Source organism: Bombus terrestris, chromosome 3 (assembly GCF_910591885.1).
Source record: "Bombus terrestris chromosome 3, iyBomTerr1.2, whole genome shotgun sequence".
Lineage (NCBI taxonomy): Eukaryota > Metazoa > Arthropoda > Insecta > Hymenoptera > Apidae > Bombus > Bombus terrestris.
Window position 1 is genome coordinate 8284821 of NC_063271.1, and position 26955 is coordinate 8311775.

Here is a 26955-nt window from a genome sequence, read left to right on the forward strand (position 1 = left end):
CAAAGTTCCGTGCAGAACAGAGATAAATAAAAGTAATACAGCAACCAAGTTGCCTAAAATTCTACCTTCATTATGTAAATTGTAAATTAACGCGTAACAAAAACATCGGACATTTGAAACGAGGGCGTAGAAAACAAAAGTTACAAAGCGAGAAACTGTACGATAATTTTATATACGTAGAAAGAAGCGAAGGAAAAAGATTTTCGAACGAAATTCTCGTTGATAACGAGACAATTCCAGGACGCGGATGTCCGCCGAAACAAAAGCTGCCATCGCGATAATCGTTTCCTTTCTACCATTCTACGAGTTCTCGCACCATTGAACCATTGCTTTTTCCATTCGACGACAGAAATTTGTCTGTTATTTCGACGAGCAACATCGCAACAGAGAGCGTGGTAACGCGCGAATCGCTGACACCGAGAGCTTGAAAGTAGGTACCTCGTAATTGCGATTGCAGAACTACTATGCGCATCCGGTGTCTGCATTTTCCATGGCCGGAAACGGGCATGAAACGTGACAGGGGAAGGGGTGTACTCGCGAGAGAAAGAGAGGAAGAGAAAGAGAGATAGTCTCATTTTCGAGTTCTTCAACAATGGCACAACTTGACTCCGGTTTATTAAGCAAAAGACAAAGATGTACATGACTGTGCAATAAACTTTTGTAATCCTTGCCAGTGTTGAGTGAGATGTATGAAAATTTATTACAAATTTAAATAGAAACGGGATTAAAGTAATATTCAAGAGGAATATTTAATATTTTTTTGTAACGAAGTAGCCGCTTAAAATTTTTAATCCAAACCTCGTGATAAATTTTCTTCTTTGTTTATAGCGTTGAATACAATGTACCGGAAATATCTTTGCAAATGCGATGATTAAAGTAAGTGCAAGCATCAAAATTTTTCTCTATCCTGTAACAGTTTATTACCAGATTAGTCCTACCTTTCACGACCTTGCATTTTCATACCATTTTCCTGATATAATTCGAAGTTTAAAGAATTGAGGAGTATGTTCTTAAGGGGAAATAATATTTCAAGAACCTGATCGAAGGCAGATATTATTCCGAGGTACCAGCTATCATTCCAAGAACCCCATCAGTGTCTCGAAGTAACAGAGGCGAGCAAACCTCGAAGATCCTCGAGATTGTAACAGATGAAATTGAACAGAAGGGCGGCGACTGCTGAGAATTGGAGTAAAATTAACTCAGTACCTCGCCAGAATGTCCGACTCGATTAGACTTCGAGAGACAACTAGCTTGGAAGCACCTGTGGTTCGACGTTCTTTCATGATTTGTCGAACAGGAGAACAAAGCCGAAGAGCGATTGGATACGGCGCCTTAAAATCCTTCTCGGGATTTACTTGAATCTTCATTGAAGATTCATAGATACTCATTGACATATCGATTTAACGTCGCTGTATACCTTACAATTTGGATTTATGCGAATGACAACGTCACATCGAATCGACATTCGAGACAGACTCCATTCAATCTTTAATCCGGATTCGCTCAAACATCCAATCAAAAATCATTCGAACGAGAAACGTTCAAACATTCTAACGTCTATATTACACGAAGACTCGTTCGCTGGCAAGACTACGCTCACAGCTACAAGTGTCGTTTTACTATCACAAATCGAAGTTAATCAGTTTCCCAAAATAACATACATATGTATTTAGATATCATGCGTAAACGAATAATTGCCAATAAACATTCAGTCACAGGTTCGATGATACTTTAAGCATTTTATATATCTTTGTTACGTGTATTACGCGGATTCTTGGACCTTCGTATTCCCCATAAACGCATAAATTCATAAACGAAATTGATGAATTCTTCTTCCATCCCTGTCGTTAGAACTTCACCCTTGTAACTTCAAAACTTTCAAATCTCTTCGTCGCGTGTCAATCCATACACTCGAATCATTTGTTAAGAAGAAAATGCAGCTTGTAACAAGAAACTACAGCTCAACATCCCCAACAGTAATACCAACACCTATTGTGTAAAAATCGAAAAAATATGACGAACAGAGAGAGTGAGACTGTCTTGACCCATCAGCTATAGAAATACAGCCGGCTATTCTTAATTGTCAGGCTGTTTAGAGCAAAGTCCTTTATCGTTCTATTCTCGGTAGTGGTCGGTTCGGACGGTTAAATTCTACCACCGACAGGGACATTCAACATGGCGCACGGTATCACGGACAAAAGCGTAAGCATCGAAAACGCGAGCTACTTACCTTGGGTTTCCACGAAGAGCAGCGTGGTGCAGAGCGTTGAAGCCATTGTTGTTCGTGAGGGTGATGTCTGCGGCATGGTCCAACAACAGAGCCAACATGTCATCCCGTTTCTTAGAGATCGCATCGTGAAGGGGAGTGTCACCTTCGGAGTCCTAGAAACGAAGGAACAGCTTTCACTTACAGGGTGTCGTACACGGTTTTTTCGTTAGGAATCGATTACCCCGGACAAAGGATCGTGGGTCTTTTCTGGTTAAAACAGAGGGTTCTTGTTCGGAGAGGACACTTGTATTCTCGCAAACGGATTATTTTTTGAAATCCTGGAAACCAGGACATTTTACGAAGAAACACGTATTTCTTAATATTAGAATTAGTAACTCATATTGCACATATTCAATATGTTTGATATATTATTTTACTTTATAATAAAATTTTATTTTGTTTAAATATATTATTTATTATAATTATATTTAATAAATTAATTTTCATTTAAATATTAGGTTGTCCGAAAAATGTTTTTCCTCTTATGAGGAAATAATAGACGCACAACGTTCTTTGTTTTATATTATTTTACCAAATTACGTACGATCCAATTTGTTATGTTGAAATAAACACCGCCACATTTCACATATTTGGTTTCACGTTTGTATGAAGGTGTACTATTGTAAAAAAACACATTTGCGAAAGAAATACATTTTTCGGACAATCTAATGTATTATTTCGAAAGGGATAATTTATATGAATTTTGCAAAATGTATATATTTTCAATATCTTGTAATTTCTACGTACATTATCAAGTTTCTAACGATTGCATTTTATTATCGTGTTAACGAAATTTCTAAATGTTTTGTGCCAGTATAACACACGTAATATGTTTATAAGAAATTTCTGTAAGTATCCAACGTAACACACCACTGTGTGCGTGTTACCACGTCCCAATAGACGAATATGATACGAGTATTATATTGGAACACTTGTATTTTCAAGAAAAATATTATTTCTTAAATTCTGGAAGGAGATAAGAATACGATAATGCAAAAATAAATGTAGAGACTTTTCCTCGTACATATCATTTACCTCTTCAACAACAACAGCCTGCAGGGAACAGGAGGCTGCATTATATTTATACTGTGAAAGAGAATGTCATTCAGAAGCCGTAGGAACAGGAAAGAAATACCTTTATCCTAGCGCGTGCTTTCTGCTTTCAATGTAAAAATAGAAAGTAAAGTTCAATGTAAAACAGAAATTTTTCTTCGCGCTTCAGTATATAGTGCATAGAGGTTTTCTTCGCGATACATTATTCATATTTCAACAAAAAAGAGTGCTTTTACAAAACGCAAGAACCTGCACTCCATTTACGTCAAGCAAGATATTCTTTTCAAAGAGGTAAGAAAGCAATCCGTAGATATTATTTTTATAACTTTGTTATTACTATTTATTGCTTATTTATTCTGTTCCTTGCCGAATAAATTATTTCCGTACGGCTTGAATATTTTCTATTTGTAATAGAACTGTGTCTCCAACTTCCTACAATTCCGAGTTCTTCCAACTTGATTTATTATGATTTTAAGAACGATGTAACCAAGAAAAACGCGGAACCATCTAAAAATTACTTCGTGTATCAATTTTCGATTAAATTCGAGCTTGAAAATTTATTAGAACGTAGTGCTCGATATTTCCTTTCATAATAATAAAGGATAGAAATATAAATACACTTACTTTAGAAAATGTTAATAATTTACTGTCTTAGAATTTGATGTTCCAGCCTACCGCTCGCGTTAATCATTACACACGCAAAAACTTTTATTCTGCATTTTATTCGCGTGTGAAGCGATCTCCTGTCAATTTTCCACTGCTCCCTAATCGAGACTTAACCAAATGCAAATACACTTGACGAGTTGTCAAGCTCGATTTTCTCGAAAACGAAGCTTCCAAAGCAATTTCGTTGTTCTTTCGTATCCGCTTATTTCGAGCCATAGAATCGCCCTGACTTCTTTTGTACCGCGAATTTAGTCCCGAACGATGCATAACAGACTTTGCGAAATTAATTGAATTACTGGAAACGAGTCGGTCGTGCTTTAAAGATTCGCGGCACTCGAGAAAAATTCAGGGCGGCGTGGTGGGTGCTGGCGGGCCAGTGGCATCCGAGCCGGCTGCGTAAATAATAGGACATCAGGTACAGATACTTTATGGGATCAGTTGGAAAAATCCTTTGTATAACTCCAATAACCGTGGAGGATAAATCTGCCGGCGCTGTCGAGAACCGGCGGTGCTATCTCGCGCTATAAATGCTGGCCATGCGTCACGCCACTAGCTGAGAGCGCAAGAGAAAGAGGCCGAGAGGATACGACGAGGAGGGGGCGAACAGCGGACAGAGAATGAAAACCAAGAATGAAAAAGAAGCTTTCGAAAGGGGTGCGAGGAAAGGGTATAAAGATTGAGGTGAAAGTAGATATTTGGAAGAAGGAAAGTGGATGAGAAGAATGAAGCAGAGAGCGGCGTGTGTGTGCGAATGGGAATTGTCCGAGGATTGCACGACAGCCACGAGACTCTGTTTTATTTACCTGATCGCACCATCCTGACCATTATTCTCACCAACGTTATCGAGCCACGAGGGCTGATCGGTGCACGATGCAGACCAGCCGTTAACTCCACCAGCTTCGTTTCTACTTCCATGAACTGCAATTAACGGATCGCGATCGAATTAACGAGCGTAAAGAACACAGTCCAGGGAAAACAATCGCATGTACGCGGCCGATCGACGAACAGGACTCGCTTGACTTCTACCGATTCCTGTCGACTTTCCTTCGGTCGTTTTTTATCCTTCTCGTGACGCTTATCAGTGTTTTTCGGCTTTGTCGCGATCTCCTTTTATGACAACATGCATCGTAAGAGCCAAATAATTTGCTGTTTATTGTTTCTATACGCGTAGAAGTATGTTTTTAGTAAAGTACGAGAATTTAGTTTTATTTAATACAGAAATATAACGATAAATTAGAACGAAATAAATAAATACTAAAGTTGCTCGATTAGAGATAATCGTGGTGAGATATCTTGGGAGCAATAACTCGCAGGTTGGAAACCCGCTGAAACTTCTTGCCGATTGCATTAACGCTCGATGTTGGCTATACGTAACATTGTACTGGTTAATTGTCGTTAATTGACTAAGTATAAGTAACTTTTTCATATTTATAGGATTAGTAAGGAAAAGTAACTATGTAAACGCGTTTTGAAAGAATTGTTTTATCTTGTCACTTATAGCTAATTGGACAGGTTGTAGACGATACGAAGTATGAAACATAACGCTGCTAGTCAAAAGTTTAGAATTACCTACTTAGCAGCATTATGGAATTTTTTACAAATTTTTTACACTCACAGCAATTCACCTCCTCTGGACGTAACTTTTTCGCTTTAAATTTCACTTCTAAAAATTTTCACTCAAGACTTAGGAAACTTTCCTCGCGGCGCAAGGCTTACGTGTTTATCAGGCGCGCCAGAAAAAAGAACTATCAGAAAATTCTAAAAATTCAATCTTACCAATCACCTACTTAACTCCACAATTAAATCTGTACGCGCACACGCACAGCCAAATTATCGATATAATTAATCCATGAAAATTCATACGATAGTCAATAATCCCCGACTAATAAATTAAAAATATTTCTATCGCTCGAACCATAAAAATATTTCTATATCAGATCACACGATCCGGTTTATTTTTCACGTGTTTACTTGTCTATTAGCAAAATATCGATTACCAGGCAATTGCCTATCGTTCCAAATACTAAAAAAGATTCGAATCTCTTGAAAATTTAAAAATTCTGAAAAGATTTGCAAGAAATTGATAAAAGCAAAAACACGAACGAAATAAGCTTCTGTGTAAACTCTTCGACTCCTGGTACGAAAACTAGCAAGTTAAATTCAAACGTGACCGTCGCGAAGGAGAATCGAAGCGATCGCTTTTCGTGAAAAATTTTGCGATCGTGTTACGCGAAGGACACGAAGATCGAGCAGGAGCTCGAGGAAATAGCAGAGCTCGTCTGGACACTTTCAATTTGTGACACTGTCACGCGTTCGTCCGCCCTCCCTATTCTCGTTCCACGTCGTTCCTTTCACTGGGAACGTAGCGCAACCCTTTTGCCATCACGAGCCACCTGCTTTCCCGACCGTTTCGCCCTCGTTTACCAAACGACACGCGATTCGTATCCCTCCGTGCCGCAGCTTTCGCACGTGCAACTTTCGAAAAAGCTTAATTCCGCTATTTCTTCGATCGATTTTCCTTCGACCCTCGCCCCGCCTTTCCTTATAGCCTTAGCTGACCATCTTGCGCGTTTCGATCGTCTCGATTCTCCTCACCTCCGGCTCCTCGATTCTTCCTTATCGGTGACAAACGCCGGAAGATTTGTCAGATATAAGAAGTACAAACGGTTAGCGGCGAGTTTTATCGGGACTCTGTATGGCCTATTAAGCTCACGGTATTCCCCTTTCTGCCAGATAACTGATTTCAATGCTATGTTCTAGTTTCCTGCTAGAATCTTTGTGCAGGCAGACCTTTCGTTTGACAGAATTAATAAATTCGATGGCAATGATACGATCGAGGCTGAGTTACAAAGACCGTTATGATAATTGGTATTGAACTTTGGTATGTCGTTGGCGAAGCGATCATCGCAGAACTCATTCTGTAATCTTCGGTGAAAGTTTCTACAGTTCAGAAAGTTAAGGTATCTTTTCGTTGAAATATCGCGTTAAGTTTGAAGATAGAAGCGATAAAGATGCGAGATTTAAAGCGGTATCGTAGCTTGGATTTGTGTATATTGCTCGGAATTTGCTCGAACGTGCAAAGTGGTGTCGTTCATAAAATAATATGATATCTATTGGTTGAGATATCTTTTGGTTAGAATTTTAAATAATTTAATTATTTCTTATAAGCTTTATAGGGGAGTGGATAAAACAATATGTATTATTACGGTTTACTTTTACTATATAGAACGTAAGTTTTTTTTTTACATTTTATTCATCAAACACCCTTAAAAAGTCTGTTATTATGTTTATAAAGATTTATATCAATTATGTAGTTACTGTTATCCAAGTTCTTTTCTAATAACAGTCATAATGGAATGATTAAATATTTACACTGAACATGGAATTTTTAACATTTTAAGCCAACAGTGCCCCAACTATCGTTAATCACGTCCAAGTAACAATTTACTATACGTCAAGATCCCGAAGCCACAATCAAACGTGATCATAATTAATCGTCTAAATTGCCCCAGTACACACATTTAGCAGGCAATGTTCTTCAAACAACCGGTCGCAAGATCAAACGCGAAAATTATATCGGTGCAAGGCCGCGCAAACATTTGGTAAAGCTAACTAGCCGTTTTAACGTGTTCGGCAAGAAACTGTCGTCGTCACGAAAACGTCTGATTGGACCACGACCAAACGTCAGAACGGATAGAGGGATCTCAGAGAGTAGCACGACCGTGTGTACGTATCAGGTGAACGAGTCGGGAAAATGAGAAAAGACAACAGCAACAACACAGCGGCAAACCGGTCAGAGCAGTGTGGATTACAATCAGTGGCAGTGTCGGGGGCCACCGAGAAGCGAAACGACGACGACGACGACGACATCGACGACGGGGACACGCCGAGTCGAAGCGGCTTGATTGCACCGCAAATATTGACGTGGCTAATTCTCTCTCACCCCGTTTACCTATCGAAGGTGACGAGCTACACTAATGAGGGCTTTAAGATGTCACCAAGATGCTAGGCAAACTCCAGTTTGCCCGCCGCGTCGTCGAAAATCGAAACGTTCGTAACATTTCAACGTTTTACCCGGATTTCTGATTAACCTTCTACAGATTAGGATTTTCCTTGGTAATAAAAAAAAATAAGGTAATTAATTGTATCGTATTCTGTGGAAATAAATCGAGGTTTTCAGGTACGATGATGTTTCAGATCGCGTAGCTTTGCTTCGTGTAGAATTATTTGCAATTTCCTTAACGAGATTTTTCTCTTTCGTCGTTATAAGGCTACTAATGATACCCCGCTAATTACTAGGAATTAATAATTATCGTTGTATTATTATATAACGCCACTCGTAATTAAACGGGTCGTTGAATCGATTTTCAATTTTCCGGACAACCTAATAGAATTGATTGACAATATATTATAATATATATAGATTGAATTTTAAAATAGCTTTTTCACGTATAATTGTCATATTTTTCAACTGTGGTGTTCGCGCGAGTCGTTCAAAAGCCATACCGATCGACTCCATAAATTCAAAAGTACAGAAAAGCGATGACGTTACGAACACTATTTTCTTAAATTTACCCTGGAATTTATTATCGCTTACGTTGCTCTTTTCCAGACGAACGAACTTACCGAAGTAAGGCGTACGTTTCTTGAGAATTGGATATTAATCGCGTACTTCAATTACCAAACAGTTGAATTGATCGCTTCAACTTCCAAACGGCTCATATAATAAACACAATTACCATTAGTGCAATCAAGGCTGATCCATTAAAGCTTCTACATAGCTTCAATTGCAGGGGCGGGCAAACAGGCATCGCTAACGGTAAGCCAGGAGGATACTTATCCCCCCGATTCAAACTTAAAACCTCCTTTCTCCCATGATTCTTATCAATCCTAACGTGGTACACGCGCGCGCACACACGCGCCCCAAGGAAATCCAGGAATAATCCGCCACCGTACATCGGCTAAGCTCAACCGCTATTTTACAGAGGCGATCAATAGTGATTTCAGCCAAGATACAGGGCCACGCTGAAAGGACGGATGAAGGCGGCCGTCGAAGAGAAGAAAGAGAGAAAGGTTGCAACGAGGAAGTTCAGAGGAAAAGAGAGAGAGACAGAGACAGACAGACAGAGAAAGAGAGACGGAGAGAAGGTGGAAAAAGAGGAAGAAGGAAGGGAAGAACGGGGACGATCTTCCGCCTCCTTCGTTACCTCGTCTAGCCTCGTCTCAGCAGAGACGAAGAGAGGAGTTGGAGAGGCAACACACAGTTCTGAGAAGATAATGCAGACCGTGAGAAAACGGAGGAGCATCCCCAAAGTCCGCGTCCGCGCTTGATTGCAACGAACCCTTCCCGCCCGTTTCCAGTTCTTACTTTTCAGCACGAGCTTCCTCCCTTTGGTCCGATGCACCTAACTGGAACGGGATCAACCAGTCTATAGGTGGCTTACAAAGACACAGACTCAAACGCCGGTATGCGGGTCGTGTAGCGAGTTCGACGCCTACGGTAAAACACGGGCGCAATGGGTGCAAAATCCACCCCTTCCGTGACGCACATCGGCCGCACAGCTAAGAACAAGAACCGTCCGACGACTCGTTATGTCATTCTCGTGCCCTGACTGGTTATTCGATTTGTCGCGATTTTCATCCACCTGTGAATTTACCATCTTTGAAGGCTACTGGCGATCGATTATCGAGTTACAGTGGACCTGTAAATGCGCGAATTGCTCTTTGGGAAAGAAGTTGCGCAGCTTCAACGGACGCTAGGTACACGAATAGGAACAACTAAGCGTATGAATTTGTACGCATGTGAGTACACTGTGTGCGAATTGCTCGCCGAATGCTCCATGAACGCTGAATTTTCAGACACAAAAGTGGCGTTTGCTATTGTCGATTGTGGTAGAATTATTTTGATACTTAACGAACTCTGTAGCTTCAGATTGTTTCCTTTCTGATAGATTAAATCGATAAGACTTTTTTCAAGCGATAGGTATTAATGCGCGAATTATTTATAAATAGGAAACTTACGTAGTAGTATATATGAATAGTAAAATATATTACTATTGACAATCAAAATAAATAATGGATACAGATAACAGATAATTAAAATTTCAAGCCTGCTAATTTTATAATCGAAGGATATACAGTAAGTGTTCCTTCGAATTATAAACTGGCAAATTCGATTCCATTATGATTATTGCAAATCGATAAAAGTATAAGGATAACCTACAAACTATAAACTGGAGGACCTATAAACGTAACGCGGGCAAGATTATTCGAGAACATAAATTGTACACGTTCGTGAACCTTAAAATTCAATAGAGAAAAGCTACAATCGCGTATAAGAATTAACCCGATCAACTTTCTTAGCAAGAAAAGAAACATATAAAATTATTAAAAACGCAAAGTTGCCGAAATACCACGAACGAGTGCACGTAAAGTCAGAGACGCGCGTTGCATACGTTGTCAAGTTGTAATCACGATAGGCAAGTGTCACGTTGATTTCACGCCAAAACGTATGTACGCGCATACAAAGGGGACTATGGCGTTATGTATGACCGCGCGACGTATATATCGAGCAGCACGAGCTTCTCTACCTGGTGAACACCGGGTTAGTTGGGACGACACACTCGTACACAGCAGCGCGTGGCCGCATAATGTTACGTTTATACCTGACATTCATCATTAGCCCCGCTAATTTATGTTGAACACGAATGGTTCGGGCGAATGGGCTAATTAATATAAATTGCCGCCACGAGGATTACACGGCCGGCCAGCGGCGCCGTGATGCAATTCATTGTGTACTTTACGAATCGGCCGAAAGCCGATTAAGCCTGCCAAGTTACCACTGACGGACGTGCAAATATTCTACCCTCCTACACGATGAAGTTAACCCTAGACAGACAGGGTACAAAAGCTCGAGAGATCGATGCATGGATCGATCGTTTTGTTAAACGCTATTGAAGCAAGACCATATCGAAAGGCAGCATTTACGCGCAGCAACCTACTTATACCGTGTGCCGAATATGGATTTCGCTATCGTGCGAATTTACTTTAGCCGAACTGCACGAACGTTTAGAGAATTAGCAATTCAAGCATCCGTAAGAACGTAAATTGCTTGTTACGTGACGCGAGTGAATGATAAATTGAAATCTTCGAGAAGAAGGAATAATCGCGTATACGTTGAATAAATTTGATCGAGTATACAGCTTTTCTCGATCAGCGACGTTGGAAGAATAACCGTAATAGTTAAGATCAGATTTTAAGGTGAATTTTACTTAATTTTAATGTATTTAGTTCTAATATTTATATTGCGTATCTTAATCCCTAAATACCATCACCAGTCTTCAAAAATTAAATAATTCGATTTAATTTAACGAACAACGAGGATTTGTAACGTTTTAGAAAGATGTTTTAGAAAGGTGAAAAATATACATTTAAATCGAAAATGACCAAAAGAACGTGCACCAATGCGTTGAATATCTTCCCATTCATTAACACCAGTATAATCTTCACTTAATAACGAGGAAGGTCTATACATTTCGGTGGTCCCTTCCCACTAACTTTTATCGCCAGCACCCTCTCACTAATTCAAACGCATAAACTTTTTATGACGCTATCTGTGTACCAAATCTTCCACTGCTCTCTCCTCTATACATATAGATTACACAGTAAGTAGTACATACATAAAACAGGATAACGATAGAAAAACCAATCATCGAGGGAAAAGGGAAGAGGAAAAAGACAGAGAGAAGCGAGGTGGAAAGAGAAGATGCAAAACGTGGGACGAACCAGGAACTGACCACGTGCAGCAGTTCAAAATTACGGCGGGAATCGATAACCCAGTTCCTCGAAGGATGGCCGCCGCATCGCGTCGTGGATAGGCGTCGACGAATGCGATTCGCTGAATCGAAACATCGTGATGAGATCGTTTTTTCCGAGCACGTCGTGGCCGGGGTCCCGGTTTGCGCTTTATGACAGCCGGTTCCCCTCCAGGTACCGTGTACCGAAGGTAGTATTAAAAAAGAAGAGGAAGAAGAAGGAGAAGAAAAGATGAAGAAAAAAGTGGAAGAGAACAGCGGGAGGAAAATGAAAAAAATAGGAAGGGAGAAAGGAAAATTGGACTCAAGAGAATCTAATATAGCCGACTGTTAAACCGTAGCAGAGTAAAATGAAAGGAGCATAGTAGGGGAGTAAAGCGAAATGAAGAAACGCTTTAAACGAAAAAACGTCTTTTCGAACGCGACCGGCTCGGAAACTCTTTGCCGTTTTCACGGTGATATTACACGCGGATATCACCGCGGAGATGTTCCTTTTCAAACGCTCCGGCAAATATGTTTGTTCTATCGCTAACAACATCTCCCGCTGGTCAAGTTCTTCGTCGCGTCTCGGCGTTTAGCTCCTTCTTGTTATTGGCTCGATCAGCGTCTTAATTTTACGGAAAACAGTTACTCGAAATGGAGATGTGTACAAGAAGCCTGAAAGATCGGATAGCAGTATCGGAGGTAACATTGAAGGCACGTCGATATCACGCAGAATGTACATTGATGGATTTTGTAGCCGGCTAGCAATTTCCTTTTTAAAAGACCAAGAAATTCCTTGTTTATTGCTACACTAGTAGTTATTACATAAGATATTGATGCTAATTTATTTTGGATTAGATATTAAGTATATCTTGAATCACTCGTGACTTTGCTCTACGATTTTTAAAAGCATTCTGTAACCCTCCGGGTGGGAATATATTTTTTTCAAACTCCCTAGGATAAATTGGTTCGTTTCTGTTCAATGGTCAACGTTTTCACTGTTCTAGACTTTCCAGATACTAAAAAAAATTCCATGGTACTCGTCAATGTTTCTAGTATATCATCAACAATCGCTCGGTAAATCAAACGTTTAAATCTTGTTATTTTGTGAAAAATGCCACTGAACTGACTTTCACCATCAGCATTCTCAGCCATTTCATTGTTTCGTTACACGTATGAGATACGTCGCAAAAAAATAATTGTTCCCCATAAAATGTTCCCTTAAGCGAGAATCATTGGACAGGTATAAAAAGGTGACGTCGAAGAAGGAAGGTGAATTATCTCGATACGCGTAGTATTTCTGCGAAAAAGATAGTTCATCGTGAGATCGATATCACTATCCTAGAATCGACTAAGAATCCCAGGAGCATAGGAACGCTATCGCCTATCAAATTCATGCCGGGATCGGCAACATTTTCGATCTAGTTACACTCTCGGCTCTGACGATACGTGACGATACTGTTAACTCTGGAAAGAAATCGCGGAGACGCCTCTCTCTTCCTCGAGTACGCGACAGGAGGGCCGACAAAGGAGCCAAGGAAACAGCTTTTGCATAATTCTGGCGAAACGCACGGAGAAAGTTCGCCGGCATTGCACGCGCAGGACAAAATTTAATTTAGCAAGGCGAGCCGAAAGAGAGCAGAGTGGCGACGAGCAAAGCGTAGAATAGCGGCGGTCACAACAATAACTTTGGAAAACCCTGTCCTACCCTTCGCAACCGCAACCACTCGTTGCTTATTGCTTTTAGTATTAACTCACCCCTCGCCCCATACAACTCTTCTCCTTGTAGGATCGTTCTTTGTCACGACAGAAAGCCAGGACTTTATTCTAACCTGTAATAAGTTGTTCCTCCCGAGTCTCTTTCTTCGTCATCCCCCTCTTTATTCTGTTATTCCTTTACACTATTTTTTTATCCCTTTTTTCTATAGGTTGGTGAACTAGTTTTACTTCTTTCGAATGATTTCATGGAGATCGGTTGTTTGGGCACGTGACACGCGAAGTTCTCTGGCTCGATTTTTATGGAAAAGAGAATTACGAAGTTGGAGTAAAGCTGTTGATAGTCAGTTTAAACGAGCGTTGGGAACGATATGAAATTTTCAGAAAACTTAAAACAATATTTTGACGAAACGACGACCGGGTCTAACAGCGTTAGATTCTTTCGTACAAATATTTGGAAGACAAAGTTTGGGTGAGAGAACGTATCATTTCGGATGATTTGGCGGAAACAGAGGATCCTTCAAACGTATCGCCGCTAAAGAAATATGAAAAATAGTTGCTATATCATGTAGGAAATGAGCGGGCCTTTGCAGCTTAAGTCAGAGGATGTTCTTTCCATTAATTGATCGTATTACAAACGATTCCGATGTAAAAAATTGTACAGAGAATATGTACAATAGACAAGAATATACAGAACCTACTTACGTCCTATTTTTTATAATGTGCTCGTAAAAATATAAATTTGCGTAAACAATTGAAACATAACATTTTATACGTGTCGATAATCTTTCAACGAGTTAAACTTGGTAATTGTGACTTACAGTTAGGCTATAATTTTTTATCTGAAAAGTGTACCAGAGAATTCAACACATTTCACCACAGCAACGTTAGGGGTGAAATGGAAATCCACCTTCCAAAAGCAATATAACCTTCTAATCCGCAATAACAATAAATTAAGCCGGGACGTGCACGACATCGCCGGATAGTTTCGCGAACTGGAAAATCAGTTGGCAGAGTCGCATTCTCGGCGGTGCATCTTCTTCCAAGTGTTTGCACTGCCAACAGTGAACGACGATATCATCCATCAAGGTAGTGGTTTAGCATGCTCTTGTCAGTCCTTTCTGTATCACACAGGTCCGCCGCTCAGTCGCGAACACCGGGCAAACTCGTCATCGTGTCAACGTCGATCAAACCATCAAAATATCATCGAGTAGCGGAGGAACGCCTAAAGCAACGAGCACTATCATCCATCAGAGAATCTTTGTCACATGTAAACGCCATTTCTCTTCTGGTCTGTGCGCGATGCAACGACGATCGATACCAACGCTTCTCTCCCTCTCTCGCTCTCTCTCCCTCTCGCTCGCTTGTTTCCCCTCACGTCCTCGTTCTATTCAGCTGCATATGTCGCCGAACATGCTCGCTAATTCGGCACATTAATCACGCATTGCTTATGGATACGGTTTAAGGAAGGATCGCATCGAATTGTAAATTTCGTTCGTCCGTTGCCGCCATACCGCCGCCCGAAAACAGAAATGAACCGTGACCACGGCGTGGCTCCGCGTTCTATTTTGCAATATCGATTGATTCATGGAGCCTGGATACGTCGTATGATCGTGAAGCTTCGTTTGCAAATCCAAGGAGCAAAAAGAGAGAAACGCGCTGTACGCGATATTTGCTTTTGGTTTAAGTGTTTTGAAATTCGGAAACAAGAATCGCGATCCATATTTACATTGGCAAATCGAAAGAACGAAAAAAGAAAGAGCAACCTACCGTCCACGATATTTGATTCGGGTTTATTTAAATGCTTCCGAGTGGAATAAAAATTCTGATCGATCTTGCGCAAAGATACTAGACAAGATTTAAGAAGAGGAAATATTTTATGATTTCACGAACGAATATAGGAATTTTGCTCTGCAAAAGGTAAAAGGAAACCAAGATAAAGACAAACGATGAAGCAAACTGAAGTATTATTTCGTGCTACTACATACACGTTGAACAAAATTATACGTTTATCTCGTTTTTACTCTTTACTCGCATTAAAACTATCGACGATGAAAAATACACAAGAAATATTCCTATCTTACATCAAATTTTACATTATTTACATAAATAATGAATTATTGAACTTTATAAAAGAAAAAGATTACTTATTAATTGGAGAAAATTTATATAATAAGTAATTACAATAAAGTATCTCGGAATAACCAACTATGCTACTGCATTATAGAATATATTTATATTATTTTTACTTAATATTTAAAAAATTAAAAATTCAATATATAAAATATTTAATTCTTAATTTACTTTGAAGCTAATATTTTAATATAATTTTTCAAATAATTTAATTTTATAAATTCATGCAATATATTACAGTATCCCCTTTTATCGTACGAAGAACAATAAAATAAATAATAAATACAGCCAGTAAAACTAAATGTCTAGTTTAGAAGAGGATAATCTTCTATCTCTCATCGCAACGACGTTCGTTATATACGTACATCGATATTCCAGCATCCATGTTCGCTGCACATTTGGGAGTAAGTGTACTTGAAAGAAGAGCAGAATTCCGTCTAGAAATCCGTCGCAGTTCTCACTAGCGTGCAAGATATATGCTTGTAGGCCGCTACTAGATCCTTCCGAAACAATGGCGCTCTATAAATCGAACAGGGAGAGTGAAAAGCAATGAGATTGTTTGGAACGGATCTGTAAGCCATTCGAGGTGGCACCATGTGAAATATAAGTCAGAAACCGATCGAGAACCATTTCGCTCGAGTGCCGAGTGGGTGGACTCCTTTACACACGTCGAGAACTGGCGCCGTCGAGAATACGAAAGAAACTATAGAACCACGAAAGCGTTCCCCGTAATGTAACGCTGATATATTTCCGAACAATACCATCGATAAGGAAGACTGTTGGATCGCTTGAGAGCTAGGAATTAAGATACCGTGACAATTTCTTCTCGTTTTAATTGTCTACAATTAACGAAATAATATTTTCTTTCCGATTTTCACATAACTGACAAAATTTATGTAAATGTTTTAAATCAAAGAACGCTATCTTCCCTCTTTATTGGCTTTCTTTTCATGACGAATTATTTATACATTTAAAAAATTTCCAGTGAATTATAAGAATCTCGGTGTTTATGTTAAATAAGTAAAGATCCTTGGATTTTCAGTTCTAGAACAATGATACGTGCGAGTGTAAGTACATAAGCGAATAATTTCATCAGAAACCGAAAATCATTACATTCCTAATAAATTCGAATCATTTCGCCTCTGAATGCATTCTGCGTTGAGCTCCTCGAAATATCAAGGCCAAAACACGATCTCAATTCCAATTTTTACCTACAGAAGCCTATCAGCGTTGTTACATTTCCTTCGATACCAAACGTATTAACAGCAAGAGAATTGAACGTCTTTCGAAATACCTGCAGACCTAAGCAGGGGCTCGCAACGTTAAATCATCTAACTCAAAGATCTACGATACGAGTTATAAATTACAAAATAGAGCTCTCGATGAGAAAGTACGAGGAAGCGCGGTGGTCGTTGAGAAGTTAAAGAGGACGAAGGAGGCGAAGATAGGTAGGGTGACCGGAAGTCTGGCGAAAACTCTTGCAAGGACCTCCTCACCGCGAACGTCACCGACAGCCGAGCACCGGCTGATTCGCGACGATGCTGCCGGCAGTTTACGGGTTCCCGGACCGACCATAACTTCGGGCCAGACAATTCATAAAGCGACCGAGCTGCGACCAGAGGAAGAAGGTGGAAAAGCGAGCGGAAAGATATCTTCGGTCGGCGTGGTTCGCTGGACTGGTGGTTTGGATGGGTGGATGCTTCTCGCTGGGTGGAGTCGCCGCCACCAAAGTGCTCTCTAAATTATTCTCTCGAGCGTCACGAATGGAGGGGTCTTGGAAAATGGAGCTCGACCCGGGCCAGAAGCGCTCGACGACTCGCGAGCCCGCGCGGAGAGGAGGCAGGGAAAAGAAGAATGAACGTCGGATACAGAAGCTTCATTGCTTCCGGTTGCTTACCACCACGGCTATAGTAACGCTGATTCCACCTGTGCGAATTAATTTTCAGCCTGCTGGCCAGCAGTCGACGTGAATGCAGTGACAAATAGAGTGAGCTTCTTTGGTTGGTCCACCGGAGTTCCAGTTCAGTTTACCGCGCTATTATATGCACGAACATTAATTTAACGTTATTACCATTCTTAAATTATCTTCGATCTGACAGTGTTTTCTAGAATTAAAAGATATGATATAGGAGTTTTGAATCATCAGCTGTACTACGGAGTGACATATCCTGGCTGGATTTACACGAGATTATTTTCATTTATTACGCTATTGTACGTTTGCTTTTAGTTTGGTTTATCGTGCTCTGTTATAAGTTTGAACGTTTCATCTTATTAAAATCTTTGGATCATTTTTCCAATAGCATCTCTTTATCGTTGTGAAATTATGCAGTTTTTGAATCAGCTGTCTTACGAATATCCTTAATCGGATTTATACACTATTGCCCGGCTTTATATTCTCATTGGTCGATACCATAATACATAATCTTAATGATTGCGAGACATAATATCATTGTAGATCCTTCTATCCGTAATTTTCTAATTAAACTGCAGCCTGTTTAAATACTATTAGTGTAGACAATGTATCATCGCTACTCCACGATATAGAACGATAGTAGATAAATTGGCACTTTGTCGTTAATTTTAATTGAATTATGCATGACATAAAAATTTACCTCGTGAACTACAGATGTTTATGAATTTATAGGAAATTAGTACGTTGAAAAATTTATAGAATGCGCGTCGTACGTAAAAATATAAACAATGTCCGAAGTGAAATACTTCAACTACTTTAGTTACGGCGTTTGAGCAAGCAAATATCTATACAGATTCTACTCCTTTATAAACTTTTATACATATATAAATTTGTATAAATATCCGTAGACTAGAAATAACAGAAATCGTGTCTAAACCGAGTCAAACAAAATATTTTCTAATTGTAAGTCGAAACTAAACTACAAGAATAAAATCGTAATTGAATGCATATTACAATTTGTCGAGAATTTAGCCATGGCATATATCCAAGACGTATCCCGCTATTACGGACGTTTCGATCCCTATAGCTTATGGATACGATTTACACATCCATGCGATTCTTGGTCCAAGTCCAAACCAACGTAATCCACTTCTCATGGTAACAATGCACCGGCAACCCCACAACACCAATGACCATAGATCCGAATTAAATCTTATTCCAGATATTAACATACAGTAAGATATACACGGACTATCCTCAGAATAACGCCACGAAATATTTGCTATCACCGTATACTTCCAAAATGAATACAAGTAGTATGCTATTCGTTACTTGGAACAACTATAAGAAGATGTGAATTAACAGCAACTAATACTAACGAACAATAAAAATTTGAATTAATTTTTATACGTAGTTTTCACATTTGTATTTTAATACGAAGCTCGCCAACGAAATTTCAAAGTGTTTCAATTCCAAATTCTTATATTAAATTAGTTAAATCGCGCGCTGCAATTTATAGTTCCATATGAAATTTAAAAAAAAAATTTGTATTTTAATACGAAGCGCGCCAACGAAATTTCAAAATGTTTCGTATAACGCATGAAGTTTTCTATGATAAATGTTCAAGTACTTTCGTGAGCCAGTGTAATTGAAAGGAAACAGAAACAGGTCGATACCTATAATTTCGAAAAAGTCGATTTGCCACACTCTGCTTGGCTCACTCTGTAAAACACAATTCACGATCGTTTGACTTGTCGCTTAATTCTTGATTCGGCATTGATTTGCAGGAAAGCGTAAATCTGTAATTCTCGCACGATACATCGACAACGATCGGACACGCAATGCCGTGACGTATACGCGACACAATTTTCACTTCTGGATATGCCGCTGTTCTCAGACTTGTTAAGAAGCGAGGCAAGTTTAGCGGCTTTACCTCTATCGAGTCTGAGACGCCATTGCTAGGACCAGAACGTTCTCAGCCCCGTAACAGAGGCGAAAGCGAGCAACGGAAGTGGTCTCAGGCGGGTGAGCCAACCGGCGGACGGTAGAATGTGAACGAGATTAAAGTATTTGCAACTGCAAGAACAACGCGACGAGACTGTTAACCAGCGAACACCTTCCTGTCCCGTGTTTCCCTACGTTTCTTCGACGTTCGCAAAGTAACGCATTGTGCAAGGAGAAACTACCAGCGATAGAAGAATAGTACTTTTGCCTAATTTCCGAAGTTATATAAGAATTGTTCGTGCTGTAATTTGTGTCATGAAGAGTGGATAAGTTTTCTCGTTTCAAGAGAATGCCGAAAATAGAGTATCATGAGAAATTGTAGTCGATAACATCACAGTACTTCAGGCATAACTAAAACTTGCTTGTAGAGAAAGTAGTTTTTCTATTCTAAAGGTAGATGAAAAATTATAATATTCGTTCTTATTAAAAAAAGAAAGAAATCGTATAAAAATTCTGATTTTTACTACCTATGAAGCTACTGTATAATACAAATTCTTATAATAAATAAATTAAATCGCACGCTCTAATTTATAGCTCCATATGAAATTAAAATAAGTATCGATCGGAGAGCATAATCTGACGATCTTAAAACGGTACTTTATAAATTTGGAGGTGAGAATCAATTTTATGTCAATGAAATCGGAGATAGAAATTGAAGATCGAAAATAGCAGACGAATCGCAACTAAACAGACACGTTCGAAATTCCGCAATGATACACATAATTACACGAGCCATTTGCTTCTAAACGAATCGCTTAATAACAAGCATAAAACTCCATTAAACTCTCGGTATGTTAAGAAACTGCTATCGTCGAGCTTTAGTTCAAGGTTTTCATCAGTCGGCAACGTTAAAGCTACTTTATGAGGAGTAACAACAAGTAGAATTTATGTGTTTGCACAGCGTAACGCGTAAAGTTTACTATCGCCATTTACATACGAACGACCAACACAAAAATTCAAACAATTACGAACGCTAATTAGAGAATTTAAAGCGATCGTCCCGAGAATTTCCCTAATCTTATTTCGGCAACAAAAGTTGCTATGCTTCCGCGACTTTTAACAATAAAGTCTCGCTGGGAAAAATCATTATACCGTGTAATCGAAGAGGAATGAGAAAGAAAGTTGATATTTTATTCTTGAAAAGCGTTTCGAAAATATACTATAATTTCTTATTCGCATCACTTTTATAATAGACGAAGGAAATTATATAAAGAGCATACGGAACAAAGATGGCAAGTCTATCCTTCTTCTTGTCATTTACATATCATTAGTAACTGAAATAGTTGGAAAGGAAATACCTTTTTAGCTCGAAAGCTATATAAATCTTGCAAAAATAGATAGATCTATTCTGCCACTCTCTATATCTAAGACATTCCTAAAGGATGTGTTCGATGGTAATTTGGAAATTGCAGATATCACGAGTGGGTCAGATTCATAAATTAAATGTGTCCGTGTGTGAACGTAAACTAGCTAATTCTAAATATGGCTAATGTTATTCGCTGTTTACGGCCGAGATTTGCAGCGATTGTCTCTTCTAATTACCAGATAAAAGCAAACAACTGCGAGAGATATAATTCTCGATTTAACTTTAATTATACTACTTAACGAACTGTAGTTCGTTAAAACCAAAGGAACCGTAACGGGAAAAAAAAGAGAAAAAAGACAGAAATAACCTTCATCTAGTTCCCAATTGCAGAGTTTGTACAACGCAATGAAACTCGCGATGCCACTAGCACGGCTGACGATACACGTTAATCCCGTTACTTCCGTAGTCTTAACTTCGTAATCCTCGAGTCCTGATTTATGCAGCAGATACTCGAGAGATAACTCGAAAGCATGGTAGGTCACATATTCTTAAGACCGTCTCAAGGAAAGCTTCGCCGTGTAGGAAACTCTGCAGACGAAACGCTCGTAATATATTCAGAAGAAAGTACAGACCACGCGTAACAAGTTTTCGAAAGCTGCGCTGTACCGATCGAAAATAGTGGAAACGTAAATTCAACGTTATTTGAACAGCATGTAAACGGAGCAAAACGTAAAAATATTAATCTAAAATGAATAATTAGAATCTATTTTTGTAATTTGTCCGACTTTTGCAATATTCGCAATAATTTACTAACAATATTAAATTGGCCCCCATAATAAACAAAATGCAAAGGTATTGAAGTTTTAAAATTTATGATTAATTGGTATTTATTTTCATACCTCGTAGAATAATCACGACGATTTCATAATAACATCAGGTTGTTGCGCGTATAATAAACAAAATGTAAATAATTAAGTTGATCGATGGAAGTATAGGTACTGCATTTTCCTGGTAAATGTGAATACGCGGTAAGTATAAAATACGTTTTTATATTTACCGATATTTTCATGAAATCTCGCGTAAGTACATGTACATGTACATGCACGTTTTCTAAACAACGTTTTTACGAAATGTTTCATTCAGTGAGATTTACTAAGAATCGTTTATTACGGACATCGCAAAAACAAAATTAAACCGCTAATGAACAATTAGAGAGGTTAAATGTAGCTTTGTCGGATAAACCTGCAGCATTAGCAAACCACAAACGAATAGTTTTTCATCGTGAGAACGCTCTACCATATACAGCAGAATTAACGATACGCAAAATCAAGTAATTTAAACAGAAATAAAGACCACAGCACGTCCATTACATTTTCCTAGCATACCAGGAGAAAACTAAAAAAAAAGATATTTGCAACGTCACGGTGGATATAGTCTACGTATATTACGATACTCGTGAAACAATGAGTAATCAAATATTTTTAATGAAATGAAGAAAAAGAAAGAGGATACGAAAGAAAAATTAAACTTCACTTTATCTTGTAACTTTTAATCTAAGAGGAGAAAATTATCAATTAAACGTAAATGCAAATATTATTATCTTTCTATTACAACTGAGCACCTCAAACAACATTACCTATAGGGTGTTCTAATACGTAATACGTAATTTTGCAAAATGTCAAGGTATAATACCCTTTTCCTCTTTTCTAAAAGTTATACAGCATTTTTAATCGAAAACGTCAATACGTACTATATTTTACACTTTGCACCAGCTACGCTCTGATTTATAGTATCTGGAATTCGAATGTTTGTTAGTAAAAAGAATGCGACGGAATATTTATTGCCGCCAGCTACAATGATACTAGCATGTAACAGTTATAACAAGAGAGATGCTAAATCATCCATTGTAGAATGATTTTCTCCAAGCCACATACGTAGATATGTATATGCATAGCAAGATTTCTATGTCGCATGATGCAGTTAGAATACTCGCTGCATTTATTTCGAATATTTGAGAACGCTCTTGCGAACATAAATCTTAATATAACATAATGGCTGTTATCGATGTTAGTGCAACAATTCGTACAGTTTCAAATAAAAATTCTAAAATTCAGTTAGTTATGATTTCTAATATGAAATTTACAGAGTGAAAGTTAGAGACAACAAGAGACACATAGCAGTTTATAAAACTGTCCACACCTAAAATTCTCTCTTATCTTGTAAGAAATTCACATACTGAACGGCAGTAAACAAAGTATTATAAAACAATCTTCAATAAAAAAGCAAACGACTTTTCGGGTCGTTTTCAACTTCCTCGTTTTCGCGATTAAACTCCCGTTTCATCTAACGGTCCGTAAAACTTAATCTCTTCTGATGGAGACAGTTCAAGCCATAAAGCCTATTCCGTGGCTATGATATTGGTATCGTCGACTTACTCCATATAACATTCGTCGATTATTTTGTACCAGCTTATTATTTAATTGGACATCTTTACAGGCAAACTCATCGAGTTAGCTTCCTGTTAAAATCTGAATTTCATTGCATAAATGATTTTCTATTTTCCGGAAACTTGCCAGGAAATGGTATAAATAATAGGAAATTCTAAGTTAGATTTAAAGAAAGATATTTTTAACATAATCGCTTTTCTGGCTTCTCAACGACTCAATTGTCAAACTGAGCAGAAAATCAATTGAAATTATAAAGATTGGCGTACGTAAAATTAATTGATAGATATATGAAATATTGGCATGTGCAAAAGCGAAGTCAGTTATAACACAATTTTTTTTTAAACAAATATATCAACGCTAATTATTAACTCATCAACAGTAAATGACTTGTAACTTCAATGTACATTTCCAAATCGGCTTCGAGCTTTACCAACACAATCGAGATAGTCGTGTTTCATTACAGTACCGGTGAAACTTTGAAAAGTTTCGTATAAAGCGCGTAATGATACATATTAGAAAATATTTCTCATAACAAACGTTCAAATATTTAACTTAATATGTAAACGTGCTTTACAAAGTGCAAAATATACTTTCGTATAAAAAAAAAAAAGAAACGTAAACCGACGAGAGTAGCTTCGATCCCTGGAATAGTTTCATCATAGATCAATTTATTCCGAAACAACCGTTTCAACAATTGCCGCAGGCTGCCATTTCGGGTTAACAGAATTACAAGAGCTAATTAATTAGAGACCAGAACTAGTCGCTTCGGGAACAAAAAGCCCATCGGGCAGCGAGGAGGCAAGTGCGCAAAATAAAAGCGATACAGGAAATAGTGGGCAATTATTTTGGCATGCAGCTGCGAAAGAGCTAATTATGCGCATTGAAACCGCGTCCCATCGCTTGCAAATGGGCCAAAAACTGTTTCAATTACGACGACACGCGCTGCACGCGTTCTGCATTAGTCACGATTGGCGATTTCAATTTCCTACGGGCTCCATTGATGCTGTGAGCAAATTAAAATCCTTTGAGCCACGCCAGAAAACCGGTATAAGGCCAATTTAACTTTTATGATTTAATTGTTTTCAATGGTTCGTAAATTCTCGGAAGACATTGACCGGACGTTTTGATCGCTGGAAAACGATATATTCCGCGAAAACAATGCATATTAATTACACCGATGTGTGCCGCTTGCAAATTTATGAACGTCGATTACCAGTCATACTCTGCTCACGTTAAATATTACATTTTTATTCAAATTATTTTCCAACTGTTTGTATCCGAGTGGAATTTCATTTTCATCTCCATTGTTGAATCTTTTTGTTTTTTTGCATATCGTTAATCGAGAAAAATACATAAATACTCAGTTGACTAGTTGGTAGATATCTAATATACAAATAATATATGATATTCATCTCTAGAAATGTGTTTTACACATTTGTTGTGTGCTATTGTTAAATTATATCGCTAAAGTAATTCTATGATTATGTAACTTGTTCTCACGTAACCGGTAGGGCGTAACATTATACTTTTTGGTTATCTATATTGCTAAATTATAAACTTCTCATTCAGTGTAATTAATTCGAGACATATGCATTTAATATGAATCGTATCAATCAAATATGCCATTACCCATAGGTCATTATTTCCAAACGACTATTATAAAATAAAATATCTACTTGTATTAAATATCTGTCCCAGATATTCTTAACATTTTTGAAATTTAATTAACTTGGTCTATTTCAATGATAAGCAACAGAGTTGATTTAAATATTAAAAAAAAATACCTTTTAAATAATTTGATAAGCCATGAAATACTAGTTTCTCATTCGTATCTCGGATTTTTATGAAAACTTGCTAATCGAATTTTAAACTACCCGCGATTATATAGAATTTCTTTCTTTCTATATGCGCATAAAATATACTGACACGATTTAGCAGGAGAAACCTAAAACACCGTCTATGTAATTGAATTACAATGTTCTTCCATACAAATGAAAATTATCCTTAATAAAAAAAAACAATATAACAAATTTACAGCTTCCTTTTTCGCATCAAAAAAAAAAAAAGAAAATATAAATATTCAAGAGCAATTTTAATTTCTCTGCAGAGAAAAGTTTTAATATAAAAAAATAACGTGTCAAATTTGTGGTTCACAGTTGACAATTTCATCGAAATCGTTAAAAAAAACAGAGTCCCTCTATTGGTCGCAAAAAAAAGGGATCTCCTTCGTCCATTACCGATTACCGGGAAAATTCCTAAAAGGAAGCTCAATAATTCAGAGTAGCGTTGAATCAATACATAGACGAGACATGGAAGTATCGTTTCTCGGCCAGTCCATTTGGGAAATCGTCCCTTGGCCGAGTGTCCCTTCACTGGGTGTCAATAACCAAAATAATACGCAATACATCAGAGAACCTGAACCAGAGATGCTGCACGGTGACATGTTTATGGCTGTCAATGTGATGTTCTAACCCGCGAATCACGAGCCGAGAATCGCGTCGACGCTGCGCTCGCTTGATTTATAACGTCGATGCACGCTGATACCGACGCCTCAAAAACTGAACGTCTGACTTCGATCTACGAGTTTTCCATCCAGCAGATTACTCGAGCGGATTACATAACGAAACTGTCGATCGTGCAATGTCCCCGTGTTTCTACAATCGTACTTTCGAAACGTTTCGAATATATATTCATGGGAAAAAATATTTTATTTTGTGAAACCGCCGACTGGGCATTTCCATGGGCTCTAAATTTATATGGTTTCGAGTTTGTTGAATTGTGGGAATACTTTGTTTCGTTTCTACGTTGTTCCTCGCTTTGTTGAGAACCGTTGGAACAAGTTTATGTTTCTTAGGATGTTTGTCATTTTTATCAGGATTAATTACTCGATTATGCGATACTCCTATTCTTTATGTACTATTATGTATTATTATACTATTCTTTTATGAAGATTTTTGTATATTTTGAGAAAACGTTTAACGTAAGATTGAAATGAAAAATCATGACAAAATAGTAACGAACAATAATTTGTTTTTGCCAGTCTATTGTAATATTAGCATTTTCGCGCCTTTTCCTTCAATGTCCATTCCCGGTAATACGTCTACCTACAGTTTCTTCCTTTTCATCGTCATTTGCTATAACAGACATATTAGGTCGTCCGAAAAGTGTCTTTCTTTTACAGACACGTCTTTTACAACTATGCATCTTTATACAAACATGAAACCTAATCTGTCGAACGTTGTGATCTTTATTTTAATAGGCCAAAATATATACGTAATTCGATAAAATAATATAAAACGAAAAATGTTGCGTATCCATTATTTTCTTATAAAACGAAAGAAACTTTTCCGACGACCTAATACGTCCAATTTTATTCGCATAACCATTCGCTCTCCCGCGATAACATTACACGTAGAATAAGAACGCGACAGGGAAAAGTGAAACTATTGGAACTTGCGATCGCTACACGTACCATCATTTGCAGGTAAAAATGTAAAACTCGGTCAACAAAATCAGCAAACTAATATCGGCCATGTCAACATCGAACGCCATCAACAGATGAAACAAATTTACCTGCGTTAAACAAGTAGTTTACACTAGAAATGTGCCACGGTTCGGCAATAGCCCTGCTAGTATCACTTCCGTTGAAAGCC

The 26955-nt window shown here is 38.2% G+C and overlaps 1 protein-coding gene across 2 annotated transcripts in view; it reads right to left on the bottom strand.

Moving 5' to 3' along the window:
- LOC100643758 (E3 ubiquitin-protein ligase MIB1) overlaps positions 1-26955 on the bottom strand; it is a 341778-nt gene that overhangs the window by 255353 nt on the left and 59470 nt on the right. For both annotated transcript variants that reach the window (XM_048414702.1, XM_020868431.2), the window contains exon 9: positions 2231-2382. In XM_048414702.1, the coding sequence (XP_048270659.1) occupies positions 2231-2382 (152 nt within the window). The remainder of the gene's footprint in view (positions 1-2230; positions 2383-26955) is intronic.